Source organism: Fundulus heteroclitus, chromosome 13 (assembly GCF_011125445.2).
Source record: "Fundulus heteroclitus isolate FHET01 chromosome 13, MU-UCD_Fhet_4.1, whole genome shotgun sequence".
In the NCBI taxonomy this organism is placed as follows: Eukaryota; Metazoa; Chordata; class Actinopteri; order Cyprinodontiformes; family Fundulidae; genus Fundulus; species Fundulus heteroclitus.
In genome coordinates, this window is record NC_046373.1 from 19205415 (window position 1) to 19232034 (window position 26620).

At 39.8% G+C, this 26620-nt stretch overlaps 1 protein-coding gene across 2 annotated transcripts; it reads left to right on the forward strand.

Moving 5' to 3' along the window:
* The first annotated feature begins 9069 nt into the window (after positions 1-9069).
* Positions 9070-26279, forward strand: LOC105935051 (small conductance calcium-activated potassium channel protein 1). 2 transcript variants are annotated; one of them, XM_036145289.1, is made up of 10 exons: positions 9070-9585; positions 9868-10746; positions 11095-11190; positions 13252-13539; positions 14165-14286; positions 18850-18991; positions 19076-19186; positions 19603-19730; positions 22333-22411; positions 25594-26279. In XM_036145289.1, the coding sequence occupies exons 2-10, from the start codon at positions 9880-9882 to the stop codon at positions 25816-25818; spliced, it is 2058 nt and encodes a 685-aa protein (XP_036001182.1). In that variant the 5' UTR covers positions 9070-9585; positions 9868-9879; the 3' UTR covers positions 25819-26279. The 2 variants fall into 2 exon arrangements, with proteins under 2 accessions (XP_036001182.1, XP_021178647.2); XM_021322972.2 differs by having other exon boundaries at positions 9071-9585; positions 22333-22402.
* The last annotated feature ends 341 nt before the right edge of the window (positions 26280-26620 follow it).

Genomic DNA, 26620 nt, shown 5'->3' on the forward strand with positions numbered 1-26620 from the left:
AATAGAATAGAATAGAATAGACAATGGGGAAATTCAGGCCTGACAGTGGCTAAAACGCATAGACAGGATACACCACTAGATTAAGTGACATGAATTAAAAGCTCATTTAAAGTAAAGTTATAAACCAAAAGAGAATAAACTTATCTTAAAGGGAACAAAGAAAAAATTTGCTATTATTCTTTGATAATGTAGGATAAATTGATAAAAAAAAATGCTTACTTAAGAAAAAAAAAAAGGAAATGCTGTTTTCACGTTAAATAGAGGAAAGACACCAGGGGATTTACACAACTATGCAACATGCATTATTGCACAAGTAAAAACCTTAATAACATGCAGTGAAGTTTATGCTTTTGATGTGACTAAATGTGTAAATGTAATTTGGCAAGGGACCGTGGCTGTAAAGCACTGTAGTGCAAGGTTAAAAGCAACCAAATGTAGCACCTTACATTCTTTACATTAACCTTGAGATCCTAACATAAGTAATCTAGAGTCTAACAGCTGAAGGCAGTAAAAACGGCCTAGTCCAAGTCCACACTAAAGCACAACTAACAACTTAGGAGAGTGATGCCTCTGCAGGCTTATTAAAGAGGTGGACCAATCTAAGACCTAATAAGGCTGTATAAAATACTTCAAATAACACACAGGTGGATTATATTTGCAAATCAGCACTTTTATTTTGTTTTATAAGTGTTAAAGGGGACTGAATGCAAACGCTCACCAGTTCTCAGATTTTTATTGGTAGAAAAATCTCAAAACATGTATCCTTTTCATTCTCCTTTACACTGATGCACCACGTTGTGTTGCTCTACACTGCAAAAATGGATCTAAAAATAAGTAAAATGTTCTTAAAGTTAGTGTTTTTGTCCTTGATTTGAGCAGGTAAATAAGATTATCTGCTAATGGAATGAGAATTTTAACCCCTAAAATAAGATAATTAGACATCCTGCATTTGAAATAAGATGATGGAGATGAGTTGTTCCAATTTTAAGTGCAAAAATCTTATTCCATTGGCAGATCATCTTATTTACCTGCTCAAATCAAGGACAAAAACACTCATTTTAAGAACATTTTACTTATTTTTAGTTCTGTTTTTGCAGTGTGCAACATGAAACTCGTCAGTCCCTGACAGAAGAGTTAAAGTGTTATTCACGAGTTGAACTGTAAATTGTTTTATCTGTGACTAGATGCTTTTTTTGTATGAAATGTTTCTGGTGCCTCTTGGCCAGGTCTCCCTTCGAAAAGAGAGGTTTTATCTCAAGGGACTGCCTGGTAACATGAAGGTTAAATAAATAAAATGGTGACGAAAACGTCACGAAACGTGAAAAAGATCACGGGTGTGAGTGTCTTTGTAAGACGCCGTCAGCGACGCTGTCAAAAAACTTGCTTTATTCTGCTCTGAACACATTTAAGGCTCCACTGTGCTAAACGCTGAATGCCAATCCTGACAGTGCAGCCATCCGCCATTGCTCCTGCTGTGCTGTGTGTTTTTAATTACCCCGCTGATTGGATTAGGCCCTTTCCTACGCTGACATGTCCCCTCCGCTTAATAGGATGTTATCGACAAAAGCAGCACTTCCCTGTGAAGTCGGATTTTGTCAGAGAGGCTTTTTCTTTTTTTTTTTTTTTTTTTTTTCCTGTTGTCCGGAGCGGAGTTAAGTAGATGAAGTTCTCCTACGATGGATTTCAGTTACGTCCTGTCGCAGCAAGTCCAGGAGGAGGACAGAGTGGACTGTAATCCGATAAAACGTGTGGGATAGTAGATTCAGCAAAGGGTTTCTTTGACAGAGTGGATTTATTTCATTTTCTTCTCAAAAACTGGCTCCATCTTTCCACATCTTTACAATTGTAAATAAAAGAAACCTCACGTTGTTATGACTTCTTCAAAAGCTCAACTTAAATCTGAACATGCATTACATGAATGGAGTCTCCTCTTACACTGCGAAAAGGGAACTAAAAGTAAGTAAAAATTTCTTGAAATTAGTTTATTTTTCCTTGATTTGAGGAGCTAAATAAGACTATTTGCCAATGGAATGAGTATTTTTACCGCTAAAATAAGATAGTTAGATATCCTGCGCTTGAAATAAAATGATGGAGATTAATTGTTCCTATTTTAAGTGCAAAAATCTTATTCCATCGGCAAATAGTCCTATTTAGCTCCTCAAATGAAGGAAAGAATATACTGACTTCAAGAAAATTTCACTTACTTTTAGTTCTCTTGTTGCTGTGTATAGATAGTCACACTGACTGCCAGTGATAAAGTTTAGGTAAAGCCGTTTTAGGCTGCGTGTCCGTGTGGCCCGCGAGCTTAGCTCAGGTAACGCTTACACGCTGATGGCGTCGAGTGATAAAATAAGATCCGATGACGTGTTTTTGCCTCATTCTGTAATCCAGCTAAAGCTCGGCTCACGGCATTCTCTCACTGAAACAACTGTCTTCTTGTTTTCTGCCGCATAACGGTCCTCTGACCATGACTTGTCCTTGTGCGATCAAAGGTCTGTGGACCCATGCTGACACCTTTTCATGACGTGACGCAGTGTTGCTTTCAATGAGTATTTTTACCGCTAAAATAAGATAGTTAGATATCCTGCGCTTGCAATAAAACGATGGAGATTAATTGTTCCCATTTTAAGTGCAAAAATCTTATTCCATTGCCAAATAGTCTTGTTTAGCTCCCCAGATTAAGGAAAAATACATTGATTCAAGAAAATTTCACTTACTTTTAGTTCCCTTTTTGCTGTGCAGCACCTAAACATTAGGAGCTGCATTCAGGGCTCCCACATGAACCAGTGCTGCTCATTTATCAATACAATCAATAACAAATCAATAATGCCATCACCCTGAGTCCGTTTTATTCTCTCCCGTTGTCTTTGTGTACACAAACTGTGGCTGAATTACCAAAACAGCTGCTCTCATTCACACATTTTAATGTTTTTTGTTGTTTTTTTTCCCCGTCTGAAAAGCTGTCTCTCTGCTGTGATTGCGGTCATTTTCAACCCTCCCATTATCATCCCATCAGCGAGACTTTAAGAGGTTTGGAGATGTTTAAATTGGTATTGCACAGTTAAAATCCCACGGTCATACTGAATAACTGAAGATCAAGTTGTCCTGCAAAAGAAGGGAAGATGCAGTCACTCTCTCTTGGCAAATTTTAAAATAATTATTTAGCCCAAAGCAAAAAAGGAAAATAAATCCAGACGATTTAAGCTGTGTATATAATACACAATATTTATATAAATTATAATTTTGGTCATAATGGGGTTGAAATCAGACTCTCTTTCAGCACATCTGCCGACAAAATCGTGGATTGTGTAAATTAATCAACCCTTATTCCGGCTACTCATCCGTATGGTGACCTAAGAAGGGGCTGCATGCACAGTGGCCCTGTTGCACTGCAAAAATAGAGCTAAAAATAAAAAAAATTATCTAGAAATTTAAGTATTTTTCCTTGATTTGTGCAGGTAAATAGGACTATTTGCCAATGGAATAAGATTTTTGCACTTAAAATAGGAACAATTCATCTCCATCATCTTATTTCAAGTGCAGTATATCAAATTATCTTATTTTAGGGGTAAAAATACTCATTCCATTGGCAAAGAATATTATGTACCAGCTCAAATCAAGGGCAAATACATTGTTTTCAAGAAAATTTCACTTATTTTTAGTTCTCTTTTTGCAGTGTGGTAGCACTTGCAGTAAGAAGGCCTGCACTGCAAAACGGGAACTAAAAGTAAGTAAAAAATTTCTTGAAATTAATTTATTTTTCCTTGATTTGAGGAGCTAAATACGATTATCTGCCAATGGAATGAGTATTTTTACCACTAAAATAAGATAGTTAGATATCCTGCGCTTGAAATAAAATTACGAAGATTAATTGTTCCTGTTTTAAGGGAAAAAATCCTATTCCATTGGCAAATAGTCTTATTTAGCTCCTCAAATCAAGGAAAAATACACAGATTTCAAGAAAATTTGACTTACTTTTAGTTCCCTTTTTGCTGCATGATGTGTACATATTCTCCGTGGGTCCTCTGCCGCTTCTCTGTTCATCATTGTTGTATCTCCCACCCATAAACATTAAAATCAGGGTACAAAATAAAAAAATAATCAGTTTGTTCTGATAGATTGAGCCTTATTCTTAAATATAAAGCGAGGCAGAAGGTGGCATGGTCACGTTTAAAGCCAAGGGAGACACATAGGCTTATCGGTTGGTTGGCACACTGTAAAAAGGAAACTAAAAGTAAGTAAAAATTTCTTGAAATTAGTATATTTTTCCTTGATTTGAGGAGCAAAATAAGACCATTTGCCAATGGAATAAGATTTTTGCACTTAAAACAGGAACGATTCATCTTGAAAATAGGATAATTAGATATCCTGCACTTGAAATAAGACGATGGAGATGAATTGTTCCTATTTTAAATGCAAAAATTTTATTCCATTGGAAAATAGTCTTATTTACCTGCTCTAATCAAGGAAAAATACAATGATTTCCAGAAAATTTCTCTTACTTTTAGTTCCCTTTTTGCAGTGCATGGTTGCTTTGGGCACTGGTTTGGGGATAATTGGTTGGTTTTTCAGTTGTTTTAGTTTTCCACTTGCTTGGTCAGTCGTAAATCTGGACAACGGACGGCTCAGTTTGACACCCTTTTACCTCACTGTGAGGTCTGCATAAGTTCGCCTTCCAAACAACGTATTTAATTGAACGAACAACCGCACCCTTTCAGAGCCAGGGCCCTCTGTGTTTCCAGCTATCAGTTCAGCAGTCGTTTAAGCTGCAGAGCAATATAATTACATGCAAAGCCTGCTTGTTCTGCGCTGGATATTTCTGTATCAGTAGCCCGTAGGCAGCAGGATCCCAAATAACTGTGGCGGGTTTTTTTCCCCCCTTTTAGTCTCCTTTGAAGTCTGTGCAGACGACTCCGCTCAGCGTTGTTTTATAGCTGGGTTCTGGTCATGTTTTGTCTCATGTAAATCAAGAGCTCCGAGGCCAATCTGTGTTTGGTTCATGCTTATTTAAATTGTAAAAGATTTTACTGATCAGATCTGTCTGTTGATGCTTCAAGATCATACAGCAAGAGACCTTTAACTATATTTTTTGGGAAGAGCAGCTGGCAACCTTCCTGTACTGATGTCGTCCGTCACGTTCACATTCTCTCATCTGACTTTTGCACAAAATGTAGGACACTTCCTTAAACTCTAATCACAACCTTTACCCTTTTAAGCCCTATTCGTTACCCCTGTCAGCATCCGAGCAGGACTTGTTTATCTTTTTTCTCCCCAACAGATAGGACCGAAGCAATTAACCTGACCAGAAGATAAACTGGCACACGCCGAAGATTTAGGGCATGGAGCAGATTTGCCACTTACCAGCCCCAGCAATTAGAGAGGCTGAAAAAAAAAAAAAAATCTCCCGATTCGTTTCACTTTCTTAACAGTCAGAGGAGGATTTGCAGCCGAGGAGACGAACTAAGGATGTGCTGGCTTCTGTCCACGGAGCCAAGAAGAATTGACACTCAGCTACCAGCTACAGCAGTGTGGATTTACAAGCTTTTGGCAGGAGGCTTGAATTAATTTGAAGCCTTGCAGATGTGTATAATTTAGGACAACATAATTTGGGAACATTTGTGGCCTCTGTAACTAGAACACAGTGAGGCTGCACTAGTTTAGTCCTGTTAAAGCAAACTGAATGGTGCCCATTTGGAAAAAAATATTCTCTTAGGGGGAGAAATTTCACCAGACACTGTCTGTAATGAGGCAGGGTTGGAGTTTTTTTTTTTTTTTTTTTTGGGTGCAGAATATAAAACTTTAAAAATCTAAAAAATAAAGTAGCATCTCAGAGAAATATTGATGCACATTTAGCCTCTCTGCATTTTGTCACACTCCAAACATCAGAGTATTTTAATTGCTATTTATGTAATAGATTAGCATGAAGACAAACATGAGTGCTAAAATCATGTACAGTATTCAGTTTTTTTTTCTACTGACAGAAATCTGAAAAGTGTGACATGCACACGTGTGAAGAATAAGTATTAAACTTGACAATGTGTTGTTGTTTTTTGTAAATATATTTTAGTGGGACTGTTAACACGAAATTTGGATGTCAGTAAAAAACAAAATCAGCTTCATTTACAGAGTCATTATAACAAATATGATGTGAAATCTTAAATGAAATGCCCCATGTTTCAAGTTTACTAGTAGCCCTGGAATTCTGAAAAAGATATAAGATATATCTTAAATAACCACCCACTGACACATCAATATGTCTCGTTGGGTGAAACTTTGGAAACATACAGAACAAACCTACAATGGATCTGAATATTGCAAAAAAGGACCAACAATCAGTCATGCAGCATTTCTTGATCACAGTAACCATCTGTTTCTAAAATGAAACATTAAAATTAAAATGTGAAGATTTAGTAAAAGTTAAAACAGCTGAACTAATCGTGAGCAAAACAATACCTGACGACACACAGAAGAAGTTTTAACAGGGGAACTGGAACTGAAACAACCAGATATTAAAACTATTAAGCATGTCCATTTCTGTTAGAGGAGTAAAACTTTAGAATAATCTTGACTATGAAATGAAAATATGACATTGAGGAAACTGATGTGTGTTTAGGTCCGGCATGGCAGAGTAAATTATACGTATAATGGAGATAATTAACATTTGCTTCCTTCTGCCCCTTATTGAACTTCTGTAAGTTTTCTTTTCTGTATATTTTATACATAGTGTTCAATGGTTATACTTGGGGTTTTCTTTTCTTTATATACCTTTATTGTATTTTACTTTCTTTGAATGTTGAAGATCAAATAAAAAAAGAATAAATAATGAAACATGCCAAAAGTGAAGCATGGAAGTGAGAACGTCATGGTATGGGGGGCTGTCTTTTACCAAATGATACCGTCAGAATAACCTTTCAAGCCAGACTGATAAAGTGTAGCGCTTTACATTCAGCACATTATCAATCTGCGTTTCCTCCCAGCGAATCTGTTCAGGGAAAGGAGGGACATTCAACAGAACTTTCCGAGCTGATTGGGTAAAGCGACTCCTAGTGCCCGCCCAGAGGTTTTAGCCAATCATTATAGCAACAAACAAAAAAAATGTCGTAAGCAGCAGGCGCCATGAGAAACCACAACAACTTAAGCTAGTCAAGGCGAGTTTATTAGGGTAGTGACACTTGTAACAATTGTGGATTCTACCGAAACAGATCTGATAGCAGCAGCTGCACGTGCGTCTTCCTGTTTGTTTTAGTTCGGCTGTTGGCTCAGCAGCTCTTGCTTTCCTCACAGCTGTATGTCCCGCCTTAAACTGTAATGCTGCAACGTGATTGGCTCAAACCACTTGGTCAAGAACGGGACAAGATAGAGCGGGACAAGATAGATTTTCACGTGTTTGTGAACGCACAAATACTGCCCGAATTCCGCTTGCAGGCAAGGTTAAAGCTAGAGTCGCTGATTTTTTGGGAGGTTTCCCCAGGTTTGAATAACTGTGGATGCGCAAGACCATCATACTTTGCTCTTCTGCTCTTCAGGGGGATCGCAGGGGGAAAAAAATCCCCCAAATCCACCCTGGTCTTATTTCTTTCTACTGAGACCTTCCTCTTCTTCTCATGAACATGAACGCGGTTTGCTTCTTGCGTCTCGATCCATGTACTTCCACAAAATGTAATTTAGTGACTTAATTGTGATTGAACAACAAAGTACGGGGTGAAAATACGTTTTCAGCAGGAGGATGCCACTACACATAAAGCCATTCATGTTTTTGTATAGTTTGTATACAAATAGTATAGTAATTGTATAGGTATCAGACTATACAATGCTGCACTATAACTGTAACCATAACTGTGATAACCAACGTGCAATAACTAATGTGCAATTCTATTTATTACACTGTGCAATAATCCTGAAAGAAGTGACTTCTGCTGCTATTACCACCTGAATATATGTCAATACACATGTATATAAGTCACCGTGAATGTACATAAGACATCCTCTGCCTTATTTCTATTATGTATTTTTATACTTATTTTTCTTATCTACTTCTTGATTACTGAGCCGATGTGACGTGTGAATTTCTCCAATGTGAGATCAATAAAGCCTATCTTAGCTTATCTCTTTGAATGGTCCAGCCAAAGCAAAACTCTATTAAAGGTATTTGTCACAACAGACGCTCTTCATTCAATCTGACTTTGATCAAAAGTTAGTTCAACTAAGTACAGATTCAGGAGTCCTGCTTGCAAATGCGTGCAACACTTAAAAACTTAGTTTGTCAAGGAAAGGGACATTCTTCGCATTTTTCCTTTCAACTTCACAAGCTGGCACTATTTGTGTGAGTACATCACCTAAACTCCCAGCCAGAAACACCACAAAGGGCTTCGAAACACAGCGGCGAACATCTGGAAGACTGTCTGTAGAAGTTAAAATCAGACTGGAGGATACCTGCTGTTACTCCCCCGCTGTTCTCCCTCAATCCATTCTTAAATACATGCTGTCTTCTGATGATTAAATACTGTTTTGTGTGTGTGTGTGTGTTTTTGTGTCTCTGTGTGTGTGTATTTGTTTTCCTGCTACTATCCAGTTGCACTCCTCCCACCCTTTGCTCCTTGGACGTTTCCATTCGGAGGCAGCTCTATTATCTTTGCACCCATCTGTCACAGGGATTTAGATAAAATTCCTGATGCTGAATGTCATTGTTACGACTCCGGCCCTTAATACTCCACCCTATTGCTCGAATCGGCTGACATATTTGATATTTCATAATCTCATCACCTCACAATCTCGATTTCACCTGAATAATCTTTAACACTAATCTTCTGAACTGATTGAGGATTACTTTTTTTTTTTTTTTTTTTTTTTTTTTCTACCCCCCTCAAAGTGTTTCATAAACATACTTCTCTCTCTGAAAATAATGAGTCTAATTAAGGAGATTATAGACGAAATGCAGCGGGACAGCATTTCTGCGCCGGACTTTGAGAATCGCTCCAGCTTGATCTTTGACCCCGGGTGCATTCCCACGCACACACTCGCCCATCCATGCACACGAACACGCAAGCAGGCCCGGGGGGGGGGGGGGGAAGCCCGCCAATCCCCTCTGACAGATGACCCAGTCGCTGCCTTTGCGAGATCTGCAACTTAGAGTCTTTGCTGTCATTAAGCCCCTCTCCGAGCTTTAAGGAAGACGCCCTGATGGCGGGCGAACGCACAGCAGCTGAATAAATGTCTTCGGTCGTGATGGATGCCGACGCGTCAAACTCCTCGTGTTCGGGGGAAGTTCCTGCGCTTCAGCTCAATCTATGGGAGGAGCTCTGTGATGCTGCTTGCTGGAAAGTTCACACATGAAGGAAGCGGACGTTTGGAGCACTTGGCGGTGAAGGCAACCAAACCCATCGCCGTTGAACCTTTGTTTGATAGTCTGCGAATGAAAATGGTCCTGCCGAGTCCTTTTAAGGAGTTTACTTGAAGATCCGTGTGCCTCAGGCAGATGTGACCTTCAGGACCGAGGGCTGAAATACTTGAGTGGGAAACAGGCAGACAAAGCTGTTTTTAATCCTCTCTGTGGATTGCTTTTCAGACCTGAGCCTGGACAGAAAGGTAGGAGCAAAATATAATAACGATAATGATAATTTCTCTTTTGGATTTGCAGCCATATATGCATAAATGTTGCAAACACTGCATGAAAGATTTGTTAAAGAGCGAGCATGTGTGAACCTTACAGACAAGATAAAAACGAGGAAAATCTCTGCTCGCTGAGCTTTAGTTGCAATTTTCCACCAAACTGCTGCTGCTGCTGCCATCTGTTCAAACTGTTCCAACCTTCTTCCTTGTTTTTGTCTAATGTACTCGTTCGTCTTCCCGCTTAAACCCCCTTGAAAGAATCCCTTCTCCATGGAGCACTCCCCGTCCATGAACTCGACGGTGGCGGATGGAGACGAGCTGGAGGACCACCGGCCCCTCCTGCCACCGAGGATGGTCGCCCCGCCTCAGGCCTACTCGCCCCAATGCGGGATACACCACACAGTCCAGACGTCCGTCGACCACACCGTGTGGCTGGACCGGACCCAGGCCCTGGCCACGACACCTCTGTACAACGGCCACCTCTACGTCACGACGACGCCTCGCTCCAACAGGAGGCGAGAGAAAACCAAGGGCAAGGAGAAAAAATGCGATAAAAGGCCGCAAAATCCCGCAGCCAAGGAGCGAAACCAGCAGAGCAAAGCCAAAACGCTGAGCTCGAACAGACTCCAGGAGACGGTCACGTCCTTCACCGACGTGCCCGTCTCCCCCTGCGGAACCCCCTTCAAGGCCCACAGCCGGTCCAACCTGGACGTGCGGGATGCTGACGGCCGAGGGTATCGCAAGTCGGGCAGCGTTTCTCTGGAGATGTACGACCGCCAGAGTCTCCCGGAGATCATCATCACCAGCAAGGAGGACAACCTCCAGCAGCAACAGCAGCAACAACACAAGGCGCCGCAGCAACACCACCAGCGCCCAGGGGAGGCCAAGGGTCCGCTGCCAGGGGGGAAGCGCTTCAGCCGGAGCCCCAGCCCCAGCCCCCATCACAGCCCCAAAATCAAGGAGGACGACAAGAAGGACTCGTACTGGAGGACGCACAACATCGGCTGGCGGCTGGTGCACAGGAGGGAGCTGTTCCTGAGGAGGCAGCGGCTGAACGACTGCGCCCTGGCCGTGGGGCTGTTCGGGGTGGTCATGATGGTGATGGAGACGGAGCTGTCCTGGAGCATCTACAGCAAGGTCAGAGTGCCTCTGGAGGGCAAGAGTTAGGCAACAAATCCCATTGCACAGTTGCAGGATATCATGAGCAGCAGGAAAGTGGAAGAAATGTGCAGCGGATTAAGATAGTTTCCTTACTTTCATTTATTTTGAGCATTGTAGTGTTCTGCTTCCTCGCAGCTTTATGTTAGGTCAGATTAGTTTACAATAATATACAATAATTAATTCAATATGTTGATGCATGGTTGGGAAAAAAAAACCTCATCTCTCCTATCTTATCTGCTTGCTTTGTTCAGTTTTGTGTTTGCAGCCATTGGCTAAAATAGAAGAAGTTATCGGTGACTGATTGTTCGTGTGTTTCTCCTGCAGAGCTCCATCTACTCCCTCTGTTTCAAGTCAGTCATCAGTTTTTCTACGCTCATCCTGCTGGGCCTCATTCTGGCGTATCACTGCTGTGAGGTGCAGGTAACCCAGCTGTTCATTCTCATACAATCAAAATCTTGGAAATTAAAGGGTTCAACCAATTTTTTTCCCCCCTCCTACATTTAAAAAGTTTACAGTGGGCTGCCTTGTGTGTTTTGATCTTCTTTCTCAAGTTGTTTCAAATAAAAAAAGCTGTAATTAAACTCACCTGATTTTGTGCTTTGGGAGTACTCTGCTCAAATGGTTCTAGCTTGTTTTGCATAACAATATATTTTTATGTAGGTTATAACTAGTGTTGCGCCGATGCCATTTTTTGGCCCCGATACCTGGCTGTGCAGTATTGGCTGATACCGATATCATGTTTGAAATTGATGTGTGTGTGTATATATGAAGAACTGCATACTACTTAGGGTAGTAAAACTTTTTATTGCCTCCCTGGAATGGGTGACAATAGTTGAATAAACTTTTGGCTCTCAAAGGCCAAAATAGTGCAACATTTGTGAAATTATAACATGTATAATAGTAGTGCAACAGTAAGACAGTAAAATTACATTAATAATTGAATAAACCCTTTTAAACCCTGAGTTTTGGCTCTCAAATGCCAAAATAGTGGAACTTTCATGAACTTATATAACATGTATAATACTAGTCGGGAGAGAGAAGGCTGCGTTCAAGTGACATACAAACAAGAAAATGGTATCGGTGCCTATTTGTTGGTACTTGCCGATACCGATATCACCATTTTAGTGCTGGATCGGAGCCCCGTACTGGTATCGGTACTAGTTATAACTTAAATAAGACAAATCTAAAAGATAGTTTCTAAGGTTTAGTGAAGAAAATTGCCCTGGAGCAAATCCAGCTGCATCTCTGCCCAAGTACTCAGCCCAGCTTTACTAATGGGGCCGGTGGGGAAGAACAACGGGCAGAAAAATAGGTCCAAGGTGGGATTTTCTATGGGTTAGACATGGTCCCGTGTTAATTGCAGCTATAGGTCTAATGTAGAATAGTGGAAGTTAAAGCAGGACAGTTCTGGGTAAAAAGCGGGAAACCATGAGGGTCGGGAATGTGTTGAGCATCTTGAGCCGATTTTCCAGTTCTCACGCCCTCATTGTTGTCCCTAATAAGAACACAATTAAAAGCTCAGGCTCACTTCCGTCCATCCAGACCGAGCAAAATCCATTTTGGGCCCACACAACAGGTTGGCTGGGACTCCGTTTATTCTCACTAGATTGTTGTGACTAGTATTTTACAGAAAGGATATTACCTGTCTGGTAACTGCGCCAGTCCAACTCTTTTTAAAAAAAATGTAAAATGAGATTATGGTGTTTGACCACAGGACTTGGTTTTTGTTGGATTTCAAACAACACGGGGCAAAAGCGGCTACCCTGTGGCATTCCTCTTTTAAATTGGGAAAGTTTTAATTTTTGATTGCTAGTTAAAAAAAAAACTTCATGCTTGCTCAATATGAGGGATTGCTGCAAAGCCATGGACAATGCAGACGACTCTCCCTGTGGCTCTACACTTCCCCAGGAGTGAATGCTGCTTGTCGGGACTTTGATGCCATCAACTGGTTTCCTTATATGGGACATTTTTGCCCATCAATCAATCAATCAATCAATTTTATTAGTCAACTGCAATTTGCATTGCAATCGAAAATTCAGTTCCAGTACAACCGTCCATCACATACACTTAACAAACATTTTGGGGGAACGATTGACTGAGGCCTTGCGTTGATTGATTGATTGATTGATTGATTGATTGATTGATTGATTGATTGATTGATTGATTGATTGATTGATTGATTGATTGATTGATTGATTGGTTGGTTGGTTGGTTGGTTGGTTGATTGATTGATTGATTGGTTGGTTGGTTGGTTGGTTGGTTGGTTGGTTGGTTGGTTGGTTGGTTGATTGATTGATTGATTGGTTGGTTGGTTGGTTGGTTGGTTGGTTGGTTGGTTGATTGATTGATTGATTGATTGATTGATTGATTGATTGATTGATTGATTGAAATATATTTGACCAGAAATCAAATCCCACCGTGGAAAGACGTCCTTCCTTAGAATAGCTTCAACGTCACATTTTCATGTCGCCCCTGTTGCAGCTCTACGTTCATGATATTGGCGCCGAGGACTGGAGGATCGCCATGACCACTGACCGTTTTGCTCTGATTGTCTTGGAGCTGGTCATAGTGGCCATCCATCCCTATCCAGTGGGCCTGGTGGCGTACTTCCAGAAGACCACGGTCCGCACGACGCTCTCTGAGACGGAGCTGGAGATCATGCTGGCTCTGCCCATGTTTCTCAGGCTCTACCTGCTGGGCCGGGCCATGATGCTGCACAGCCGCCTCTTTACGGACACGGCCTCCCGGAGCATCGGAGCCCTGAACAAGGTGAGGGCGCTTGAGTCCTCGCCCTAACAGGACAGCGCAGATTTGAAACCCCCGACTTGTGTAAATTGAAGTGAGAAGACGAATTTAAGACTGATTTTATACAGAGTTCAGACACAAAAGCAGCAAAATGAATGTAATCTGGAAGTCTGTTTTGGACAATGATCTGACCTTTCATTTTTCTACATTTCACCCTCATCTGTTTATATCTTGTTGTGTCTAGGTGGGCCGAGAGGTCTGTAGAAGTGTGACGCTAGAGGTGTGACTAACAGTTTCGCTTTCATGAACCCTGCTGGCTTCACATGCCGACAATGCCCCCGTTGACTCCTTCACGTGTCCGCTGTCTTTCCCGTTTCTGCTCATGCCCACCTGGCTAATCCCTCCCTTGTCGCTGCTTTTTAAAAGTGATGAAAATGACGCTTGCTTGCATCCCTCCCTCCTTTGCAAAAACCAAACCTACTGTCGATGCACCGAGCCAGATTGCGAACAAGTTTTCTTATCCCTCATTGCTTCTGTGTTGCATAAGGATAATCTGACAGGTGCTATTCTAAATAGTCTGGCTAAGTAGGCCCTTGTGTCAAAACGATGACGTAATGCGTGTTTTTTTTTTGTTTTTTTTTATCTTCAGATACACTTCAACACCCGGTTTGTGGGGAAAACGCTGATGACCACCTATCCTGGCACTGTCCTGATGATTTTCAGTGTTTCTCTCTGGATTGTGGCGGCATGGGGCCTACACGTGTGTGAGAGGTCTGTTGTTGTTTTTCTCTGCTGTTTGAGTGTATTTGATGTATCAGCGCCAGATAGTTTCTGGTTTTAGGTTCTAAATTTCTGAAGTTTTGAATCAAAACTGATTTTTAAATGTTTGTTTTCATCACTTCGCGAACTTTGAAGATTTTTTATTTATTTTTTGGATCGGTTTGATTTCGTTTAGCAGACAATTTTTTATACTGACTTGCAGTCGCTTTCAAATGTTTTCTCTATTTATCAAGAGAGACCTTGATAAATAATTTCAGAACATTTGCTAACTTTAATGAGAAATATACAATTTTACAATTCAACTGAAAAACAAACTGGGGGGGGACTGCACTGACTTTGTGTACAAACCCTTAGACAAAATGCTTCGTTATAGAGAATCTGGTTAACCTATAAAAAAGTCCATCTGTTCTAGTTAGATAAAAAAGTAAAGCCACAGTTTTATGTTATGAAGAATAAAAATGATCCCGTTTTGAAATTGAAAAATTAGGGAGATTTCTTCCAAACAAAACGTTTAATCCTAAGGGTCCCTTGGGGAAGAACATGTTCTGATGGGATGAAAACAAGCATGAACCTTTGGTCACAATTTCAACATGTGCCGGTAGTAAAACACAAAGACGGAGATGTAACAAAACAACATCCACGCCAAAACCACACTATATCATTTGAAAAGATTAGGATGTGAGGATGAGTGAATGTTTTAGTTCATTGGCGCTAGATATCTGCGTCTGGATGGAAGCGGCTTGAATTCATAATGCCGAACATGGACTGGATCTGCCCGGATCAGTTTGACCTGGCAGACCCAGCCCACCCGCAGAACAACCTCACAGCGTTCTCACAGCGACGCACGGTGGTGGCAGCATCATGATGTGGGGTTACTTTCTTCATATGGAAATAGATTTTTGCAAAGGCGCATGAACTTTGTTAAACTGTGAATACCTGTCGGTTTTGACCCCTCGCCTTCAGGTTTTCGCCAGAAACATGAATCCGGAGGGAGATTTTATTTTTCAGCATCACATTGAATCTAAAATCAACAAAAAAAATGACTTCATGACAGGAAAATTTACATTTTGGAACAGTCTAGCTGGAGTCCAGAGCTAAATCTAAGAGGAAAATGTGGGTTCAGGTGGAGATGTTATGTTTGAAGGTTGTCTAGGATAACCTTCAAACTGTGATGAATCTGCATGATGGAGCACAGAGTGAAGGGTCTAATAACAGAAAAGACAGAGGAACTTAGAAAACATAAGTAGAAACTCAAAACATGGGAACCAACCAGGATGGGAGCAAAAGAAGAAGCAAGCAATTAACCAATGAAACCAGAGACCTTAACTAGTGTGGAGGCGACAGGGAAACTAGCAGCTGGTACTACGAAACACAGAGAAAACAGAAATAATCTAAAATACAAGACCCTAAAATACAGAACTTTTTCAAAACTAACCAAAGTAAACAGGATCATGACTAAAGAGGTCTGAGAACAAGGGATGTTCCTCACAATCTGACAGTTTTGGAGAACTGCGATGTAGAGCAGAGATGCAGGTCGCTAATATACTATAAAAAAAGACTGAAAGCTGCAATTGAATCAAAACATGCTTTAAGCATTGAGCTGTTTTTGCTCTTCTGATGAAGCATTTGTGCAACTCAAGCTGTTATATATAAATAAACTGGACCTTTAACAAAGCACTAACTAAAATGTTTGCTAATTTATGCAACCAATCTGTCGCAGCTTTTTTTTTTAAAAACTATTCGCTCTGACAGTTTTATTTATTTATTTATTTTATTGTACAGGAATTACTGTCTCACAACTAAGGAGGAAAAAAGTTTTGAAATTGTTTTTTATCATGGTCTTAATATTTTTGCTTGAGGAAAAACCTGGAATTTTAACAAGGATGCGTAAACCTTTTTTATCCACTGTTGATCCGACTGTTAATATTTCAAGCAAAACAAAAGGCCAGCTGTGTTCCTATTTTTAACAGAACAGCAGGCAAACAGATGTTTCTTAAACTGAATGTCTGGGTGCAACAAAGAAAAATTTACTCAAATTTATGAACCATACCAGAAGATAGCGTCCACCTTATTTTGACCACTTTTCTTAAGCACATGTTGCCCAATAATCTTCCATGGTCGGGAAACAGACCAGAATACTACTGTAAAAGTCCAAAGAATAAAAGACCTTCAGGAAAAATTCAAAACTGGATCAAGACTGATCCCAAAGTTTGTCTTCGTGAGGAGAAATATAAAAAATATGGAGGATTTAATAGTTCTGCATGTCTGCTTGGTTGGCTTGAACTCCCTGAATCTAATGATAAGTTGTAAAAGTAAATTATATGTACAAATCTTTTGTCTACTGTACATCTTGGCTAAGTTCAATTAATTAATGAATCAATTAATCAATTAAGGTACATGAAATACAGCGTTGTTTTAAACCCGAATACATCCAGAGTGTTAAGCAGGAGAACTGCGTACACGGCTGTGATCTGTTGTGCAACTTTCCAACACAACATAGAATAATTTTTTTTTTTAAACAAAAACAGCACGTATCACAGCTGTCATTTGAGTCTACTTTTTAAAAAGAAGAGGTTTCTTGGTCAGCTACGATGACAGAGGAATGACTAAACCAAAGGTTTGTCAGCATTTTCAACACTTAATTTAAAAAAGAAATATGTAAAATCCACTTTTTTAGCCCTTAAATACGTTTTGTTGTGTACCTGGTGTCGTTAGGTGTGCAAAAAACAGTAACTTTTAATACCAATATATATTTATATTCTGTTTGGGTCACATTTTTTTAATCTGATCAGATTTCTCAGTTTTTTATTACGCTCTTTGAACAATTACGTCACATATTTAAAGACACCAATACAAGTTGCTCTCAGACATATCTCAGAACAGAGGCAAAAGAGGGGCCATGGGGAAACAATAACGAAGAATTTAGACTAAAGAACTCCCTTTCCACTTCATATAGACCACAAATGAATGACTTCAATGTTAAAAGCAAGATCTGTCCCCTTTAATCACTCTCCAGAAACAACTTCAAGTTGCAACACCACTGTTGCTGGGGGGAAAACTGACTGAGATCCGTATCCAGCTGTGTGTGGCAGCGCAGGGTTATTCAACAACTCCTAAGTGACATCACTGAGCACTTCCAGGCGGTTTTATTATTATAAGATGTACCCTGGCTCTGGCCAAGCCGTCTTATCGGCAATTAATTCAAAGTAATCAAACCAAATCTACAGTCCGTTCTTTGTTAGCCAGTCTTCACAGTTCAAAAAAATAATAAAATCCGACATATTTTACAAACTTCAAATATTATTTGTTCATTGCCAAATAAAGTTTAAGAAAAAGAATGAAAAGGTATCGAACCGTGACATTTAAACAGAGGTGGATACTGAACCGGGACCTGAACCTTTACTCTCCTACTAACTAGTATTTTTACTGGTAAGATACTGATGCTGACTTTGTTTAGGTCAGTGGAGCGTTTTTCTTTAAATCTCCCCAAGAGTGATAGATTTTCACATATAATTTCAGGGTTTTACAGTTGTTCTTCCTCTGTCGCTAAAGCTACACTGCAAAAACTGATCTAAAAGTAAGTAAAATGTTCTTAAAATGAGTGTTTTTGTCCTATATTTGAGCAGGTAAATAAGATTATCTGCCAATGGAATGAGTATTTTGACCCCTAAAATAAGATAATTAGATATAATGCACTTCAAATAAGATGATGGAGATGAGTTGTTCCTACTTTAAGTGCAAAAATCTTATTGTATTGGCAAACCATCTTATTTACCTGCTCAAATCAAGAAAAAATACACACATTTTCAGAACATTTTACTTATTTTTAGTTCAGTTTTTGCAGTGTAAGCTTTTCTGTCTGATGCATTTTCTTTCCTGTGCTGCTACCAGCAGGAATATTGGTTTAAGAATGAATAAAGCGAGTTATTATTGAGCTATTGGAAATTTGAAAATTAACCTGAGCTTAACCTTGTTAAACTTTAATGTACTATGCTTAAAACTCAGGTCTGTGCCAAGAGTGGCTAAACAGGCAGCCAGACTTAGGCCACACTGCAAAAACGTAACTTAAAATAAGTAAAATGTTCTTAAAGTTAGTGTATTTATCCTTGATTTGTGCAGGTAAATAAGATTATCTGCCAATGGAATGAGTTTTCTGACCCCTAAAATAAGATAATTAGACATCCTGCACTTGAAATAAGATGATGGAGATGAGTTGTTCCTATTCTAAGTGCAAAAATCTTATTCCATTGGCAAATAGTCTTTTTTACCTGCTCAAATCAACGACAAATACACTTATTTTAAGTAAACTTTACTCATTTCCAGTTCCGTCTTTGCAATGCAGAAGCTGCAAAAAAATGGCTTCTCGGGAACACGTCAAGGCACATTTATCTTAATATGTGTGGAATACAAGCATTTTATTATTTTATCTTTGTTTTTTACTCTGCATCGATTAGAGAAAATCCAAAAAAAAAATTCAAAGCTGTCCATCCAATACAGTAAAACAGAAGAAAGGGTCAACAGAGGAAAGAAAATGAGTCTGATTTCTCCCTGCAGGCACCACAATTACAGAGACCTTAGCAGCAACTACATGGAGGCCCTGTGGATGGTCTCCGTCACCTTCCTGTCCATCGGTTACGGAGACGTGGTCCCTCACACTTACTGCGGCCGCAGCATCTGCCTCCTCACTGGCATCATGGTGAGCCCGAGCTGGGTGGTTTGATCCAAACCGAGGCAAAGTGCACTCTCGTCCAATCCTGAGCCCCCATCTGTGTCTCAACAGGGAGCGGGATGCACGGTCCTGGTGGTGGCGGTGGTGGCCAGGAAGCTGGAGCTGACCCGAGCAGAGAAGCACGTCCACAACTTCATGATGGACTCTCACATCTCCAAGCGGGTGATCATTAATAACAATATTATTAATTATAATAATAGTAGTAGCAGTAGCATAGACACGCTTTTGCACTTTTGCTTGTTTATCCATCATTTAATGAAGATTCACGTGAAAGTTTATGAAAAAATATGCTTTAAAACCCAATGTATCTGCAAGAATCTAACTGAAAGTGATTTAAAAATTAAAAAAAAAAACACTTGAAGTATCACACAAATCTAATTTTACTAAACAGAATGATTTATTTCTGATCTGCTTTAGATATAAAAGTTTGACAATAAGTCAAAGCGACTCGTGCGGCTCTCGGTAATATATACGGTTTGTTGGTGTTAAGTCAGCACATGCCGTAAAAAAACAGCACTTAGAGGTTATGTGCATAAACGCGCAATAACTCCTCGTGATTTTCTGCGTCCTTTCACCAGATAAAAATTGCTGCAGCAAATGTGCTGAGAGAGACTTGGCTTATCTACAAGTACACTAAGCTGTCAAGGGAAAGAGACCACACCAGAGTCCGCATGCACCAGAGGAAGCTGCTGCTGGCCATCCACCAGTAAGGCTCGACCCACCTGCAGAGGAAGCTGCTGCCTTTTACATCAGCTTTCCATTCATCATCCGCTCCCAAAGAGCAAAATCACTAGAATTAGTTTTATCCTTTCTTTACTTTTTTCCCACTTTTTTTTTTTTTTTTTTTTTTTTTTGCTGTTTCCTTCTTTACTGTTTTGCCTCTATAAACTTGCTGTTGTTTCCCGATGGGATAAGGAATCATTCAGTTAACTGCAGTATGTTATATGTTGAATTAATTTGAAATTTAGGTACATTTTTGTGTGACTTTAGCGTGTGTTTCCTGCACCAGAGATTTTATTGGTGTTTAATGTTTGATCTTCCTTAGTTTGGGAGATATTTATTTTAAGGTATACAAAGTTTTCTGTGTATAAGTGACCTGGTCTATATTGGCTCAGTGCTTGCTCCTGTTTAGCATTTGTAAGTATATTACAGAGGACACGTCTCTATAGTTAAACGCTATAGGTCTTATTTAGATATTTATCAACTCATCTGTAAATCAGCAAGTGATTTGTAAATAATTAATTTTAAAACTACCTTAAGTTGCTGTTTGGGCTGACTTTCGGACGCTCAGGCGGCTGCCTGATAACACATTAATGCTCCACTTGTGAGCTTTCTTTTGTCTGTTCAGGACATCCCTGCTCCTTACAAACATTAATAATAACCAATATATAGTCTGCCAGCGAGCTATGGGAAGTGAGTTTGTGTTCATTGATGGGCTCAAAGCAGAGTCTTAAGATTCAGGCCTCTACATCTTGAACTTTCCAATTTTTGTCCCATTGCCACCGCAAACTTTGATGTATTTCATTGACGTTTTATGTGGCAAAAAACTAACACAACAGAGAGCATATTAGGGGAGTGAAAGTGATAACATTGTTTTCAAATGTTTTTTTTTTTTTTACAAATAAGATCTAAAAAGTGTGCTGTGCAGCTGTATCCAGCCACCTGGTGTCCACGCTCTCTAGAATCGCTTTTTCTTGCCGGTCAGACCGCATGGAGAATGGCTGCAAATATGACTTTTCAAGTCCTGCTGCAGATTCTCAATTTGATTTAAGTCTGAGCTTTAACGGGGCCAGTTTAACTCATAAAAAGTATTTAATCTAAGCCATTCTGTTGTAGCTCTGGCTTTTTGTTCAGGTTGATCGACCTCCTGGGAGGTGAACCTCCGCTCCAGACTCAAGCATGTGTCAAACTCAAGGCCCGGGGGCCGAATCCGGCCCTCAAGAGCCAAAAAAAAGGAATATCATGTCATAAAGTAGAAGCATATATCCTTTTAAATTGTATAAAGTGACTAGAACTGTGCCTCCTGCAGCGAAGGTTGATTTTTTTTAACTATGTAGTAACAACATCCTGCCACTAGATGTCAGTTTTATCACAACACACTAAAACAACCCAGAAATGTCCAAAAATAGATAAATTGATGCAGAATAATGAGTTTAAGGTGTAACTCACCACAATATCAACTTTATTTTGCACATAAACTTTATAAAACGAGCATAAAGGGGCTACTTTTATGTTACTGTGCATTTTTTTTATATTTCTGTGAACTGAAATGAAATTATGAAATCAAAAGCATCATCTACACACGTGCTACCGGCCCTTTTCATGACTTCATGATGCCCAAGTGGCCCAATATAGAAATAAGTTTGGCACTCCTGCTTTACAGCCTCTAAAAGGTTTTTTTCTGTCAGGATGTTATTTAGCTCCATCCTGGCAGAAGAAACGCATCCCCACTGCATGATGCTACCAGCTCCATGTTTCACCATGGGGATGCATTCTGTGTTACGTAGAGTTTCCCTACGCCCCAAATACTTGAATTCTGGTCTCGTCCGATCAGAGCAGATTCCTCCATATGTTTGCTGTGTCCTCTATGCCTAGTGGCAAACTGTAATCAGGACTTCTGATGGCTTTCTTTCAGCAAAGCTCTTATTTGTGGAGTGTACGACTAATCTTTGGCCTGTCGTCACACTCTCACACCCGAGCTGTGATTCTCTGCAGCTACTCCAAAGTTGCCACGGACTTCTTTTGCTCCATCTTAGTTAAGGTGGACAGCTATAGGTTCGCACTTGGCCATATTCTTTCTGTTTTAAGGATTAAACGTTGCTTTATTAATTGTTTAAGGCTGAAACCTAAGCTTCTTCACAGTTTTATCCTTGATCTTCCATGTCGTTTGGTCTTCATGATGCTGTTTGTTCACTAATGTTCAGTAGCAAACCTCTCAGGCCCTCACAGAACCACTGGATCCATGTTTATGGACATTACATCACAACCAGGGGGACTCTTTTTACTAATTATGTGACTAATGAAGGCATCTGGTTTCACTAGATTTTTAATTGAGGGGCAACAAAGTAATGGGGAAGGAACACAAATGCATGCACACTTTTTATATTTTTACACAAAAAAAAAAAAGAGAAGGTCTGCATATTTTTTTCCACCTACAATCATGCTCTGTGTTGGTCTATTTAATCAAATACACTGAAGTTTGTGAGGGTTAAAGTGACAAACATCAAAACAAATGGTTTTAACAGTTGCTTTTGCTGGCCACAGTAATGAACGGCTGTAATCATGGGTGACTGTCTCTTCGTCTCCAGGCTCCGGAGAGTGAAGATGGAGAAGAGGATACTTGCAGATCAAGGAAACACGCTCGTTGACCTCTGCAAGGTGAGAGAGGCAAGTGACGGCATCATGTGCAGTTGCGCCTAAAATGATTTAACCCTCTAAAAATTTGATTTACGGGCAAAATATAGAAACATACAAGGTGTTTGCAACAAACCAGTCAAACAGAATCAAGTGGGTTTTCCCATTTCAACACAGAACGCCTCTTTTAATGGCTACCGCAGTCTCATAATTATTCAACCCCTTCATGACAGCCATCTTTATTTCCTAGTAGATCAGCCTTTTGCTTTTAGGGCCTGTTGCAAAAAGTGATTCATATCCAGACAACATCTTTTGTCAGCATTCCTGAGGAATATGTTAGCCCACCCCTGAATGGAGAACACCTCCACTTGATAAATATTTTTTGGTTCTTCCTGTTTCAAATCCAACAGGAGCTGAACCTCGTTGGACGTTCAGGTTAGCTTGGGATCATTGAAGGTCTAATGATCCCCCAGCTTCAGCTTCCTCACAGGCGACATGACATTTATCTCCCCACTGCAAAAACGTGACTAAAATAAATAAAGTTTTCTTGAAATTAGTGTATTTGTCCTTGATTTGAGCAGCAAGTTTAAATGACCTGCCAATGGAATAATATTTTTGCACTTATAATAGGAGCAACTCATCTAAATCATCTCATTTTAAGTTCAGTTTATCTAATTATCTTATTTTGGGTGTTAAAATACTCCTTCCATTGGCATATCATCTTATTTATCTGCTCAAAATAAGGACAAATATGCTAATTTAAAGAAATGTTTACTTATTTTTAATTCAGTTTTTGCAGTGCCATGACTTCTTGATGCTCGACTGGATTCATCTTGTTCTCTACACGCTGCAGGTTTCCATTACAAGAGGAAGCAAAAACAAAACAAAGCTGTGAGCACAGTGAAGCTGACTTTGCTTGAGTGTTTGGGTCAGTTGTGGTGGATTTCAGGCATGGAGCCCTTAAGTCATTTCTATTTGTCTCGCTGCAGAAGCCGAAACCTCTTTTTCTGCTGCAGGTCTTTTGAAGTCCATTAAGGACTTTAAGAACATTGTAGCTGCTAATAATGGCTTCCTCGGTGTGCTTCAACCGTGGCCTGGTCACGTATTTTAGCCATAAAAGCATAAAAAATAACATATTCATCTTCAAATAAAACAATATACAAGCGTTGGTCCTGATAGGGTGTACTTAGTCCTTTTTGAGCCTGAAAAGAACGATCAGCAGACATTGTTGCGCTATCTGCGGGCGGCACCGCAAAACTAGCAGAAACCAAGATGAGAATTGACCCAGCTGCTGTAAGAGCCAGTAGACCGCCCTGCAACGCCTCGCAGGAAAGTGACAGCTTAGCGGGTTTCTTTCTCAAAAGGTATTTTTAATCTGACAAACGGGCCTCGTTGGAACGCATATTCAATATATAACCGTAAAGAAAAACCTTGTTCTCTTTCTTGCCACGCCAAGAACAAATTTCTCTAGTATTGCAGGGTAGAAAGACCCTTAAACAACCCTTTTAAATTCCTTTATAGACTCAAAAGTCAAAAGGTAGACCTAAAAAAAACGTCACCTGCACTAAGCTGGAGGATCCGACAGGCTACCCACGAGGACACAAGCAGACCATGTCTGTTTTTTTTCACATTGCAAATTTACTCTACTTTAACATGAGGCACTGAAAGGCACAAGAAAGTTTTATTCTCTGACATAAAATGGCTTCTGGGTGATCCTGATAACCCGCGACCCTAATGACAAAGAAAGATCCTTCTAGAGATGTTTCCATGCCACAGTGGAGGAGGCGCCATCATGATCTGGGAGCTTTGAATATTACTGGAACGATGGAGGTTGTTACAGGGGCGTCAAACAGTGGCTTAGATTTCGCATGTTCTCCTGATCTAAACTCCTTTATAATAAAGAAAAGTCTAAAGTGGTGTAAGGGACCAGGCTTAAAAAAGGACAAAGGGTGTTCCAAAAATTCGAAAAACTTCAACTTAATAATCTCCAAAATGGTTAACAAAAGGGTCAAACTTCAATACATAATAACTCAAATAATAATATCATGGAGGTCAACTAAACAGCAACAAAACTGATCTCCAGACGAAGAACAGAGGCTGCTTAAAAAGAGGTGGAATAACCTAAACTTTCCACAGCATAACAAAGGAACAAAAAAACAAAAATATAAACACAAAAACTAACATAAACAGATGAAGCAAAAGTCATCTTTAACTTAGCACAAATAAGTGAATATTTAAAATAAAATAACTTAGGTCAACTTCAACAAATAAAGTTCCTCCCCCCTCAGTCTTTTGGTGTTGTGGTATGTTCCTGGCTTCCCCCTCCAGCTGATTTATATTTGGAGGACCTCAAAACAAAAACAAGTGTAAGTAAACCATTCAGACAGATATTAACTAAAGTGCGCACCCATTAGAAAATATTTGTCTAAATAAAATAACCTGATCTTAACATATGTATAGTGTAATCTGGAACCAATAAATGTAAATTATGAAGAAAAAAAACAATACTAACACAAGTGGTTTTAAACTAGTGCTAGACGATTATTCAATAATGATAAATACCGATCGACGGACGTATATTGATGATGGAAAAATGGGTCAGTAAAAAGTTCAATAGAACAAAGGTTTTCCTTCCTTAAGCATTTTAGCCATGTAGGTTAATATTATAGTCATTACATCCTCCCAACCAATCACAAACAAACCAAGGAACCTCCACCACCAAGCTCCGCCCCCTTCAAAGGCTTCAGAGAGCACAAGTTATTTTAAAAAATCTTGTAGTTTTGGTAAAAAGTTGATTTGAATAAAGGGTTTAGTTTGAATTCAGTGTTTGTGTGTTTTGTCTCTATAAATAGGTCGCTAGGCAACAGCATAAAATGGCCAGGGCTGCACTTAAAATACATGTTCTGAATTTGTTGATAATTAGCGATATCGATCGATATAGATTTCTATTTTATCCATATGCTTTTTTTTTCCTCCTATGTCGTCCAGCCTTATTTTAAACTTATTTGTTGGTCATTTGTTTATTGCAAACACCTGAACAATTATGAATTTTGCCTGTAAACCGAATTTTTACTGGGGATTTGGAATCGTTTTAGTTGCAACTGTAAACCCCCTGTAAACAAACAAACAAAAAAAAAAAGCGAAAAAGAACAATAAAAAAAACTAAATCCATCGATGGCATAATTGCTCCACGTCTCCATCGAACCCGCGCACAGATGCAGAGCCTGATGTACGACGTGCTGGCCGAGGTGCAGGGCTGCAGGGGGGAGCTGGACTCACACGTCAGCGGCCTCCTCAAGAACGTGGAGGAGCTGAGGGAGGGCTTCAGGAGCCTGATGCCGCTCCTGTCCAGCACGCTGTCCACGCAGAACTCCTCCATCCGCCACCTGCTGAGGGAGAGGGAGGTGAAGAGCGAGGGAGCGAGCGGAGCAGAGGAGTAGCTTACTGATAATGTGAGCTACGGTGGCCATGCTGGGACATCTTTCCCTGACTCGGGTCGGGACAGGTTTGTGATCATGAAGTGAACTTTGTACTGATGTACATAAAACTATTTAATAATAATAAAAAAACATTATGTAGCAGAAATAATGTGTAGAAATCGGTCCCAACTCGCTTCTTCTCAAGGCCTTTTTATCCTGGAGAAACACAAACTCCTACATTGATATTAAACTGTAACCGCAACATTTTAAGTCTTACAGATTCAAAGTTGACCCGATTCCTGCTCAAGTTTTACAGTCGATCCGATAAGACGCTATTGGCACCCTGTAGTTTCTTTTCTTCGGGCTTAACATGTTATTTAACGGATTTTATGCGTTAATAAACTGTAATTCCTCTTCTGTAAGGAGCTTTCTTTATAAACGCTACACTTTTTTTCTGACTGTGCAATAAACATTTTAACACATTGGTATTGTATCATTGCAATAAAAGCTCGCAGTGTTCTGTTAGGACTGCTGCTCTTCATTTAGGAAGTTCATGACAGGTGAATCCATATTTTACAGCTTGCCAGACTATTTTATTTCAGCTATTATAACAAAACATGTGAGAAAATACAGTCAACTCATCGGGTTTTATCGCCTATGTTCCCAAGATTATGAATCATGTGGAGGCCTGACCTTCGTTTCAGATAATTTGTGAAACCCTTTTTGTTTTTTAAGTCATTTAGCAGGTTTTTTTTTTTTTTATTTTACCTATTAATTTCAAGACAGTTTTCATAAGTCAAAGCATACCCCAAATTAAGCCATT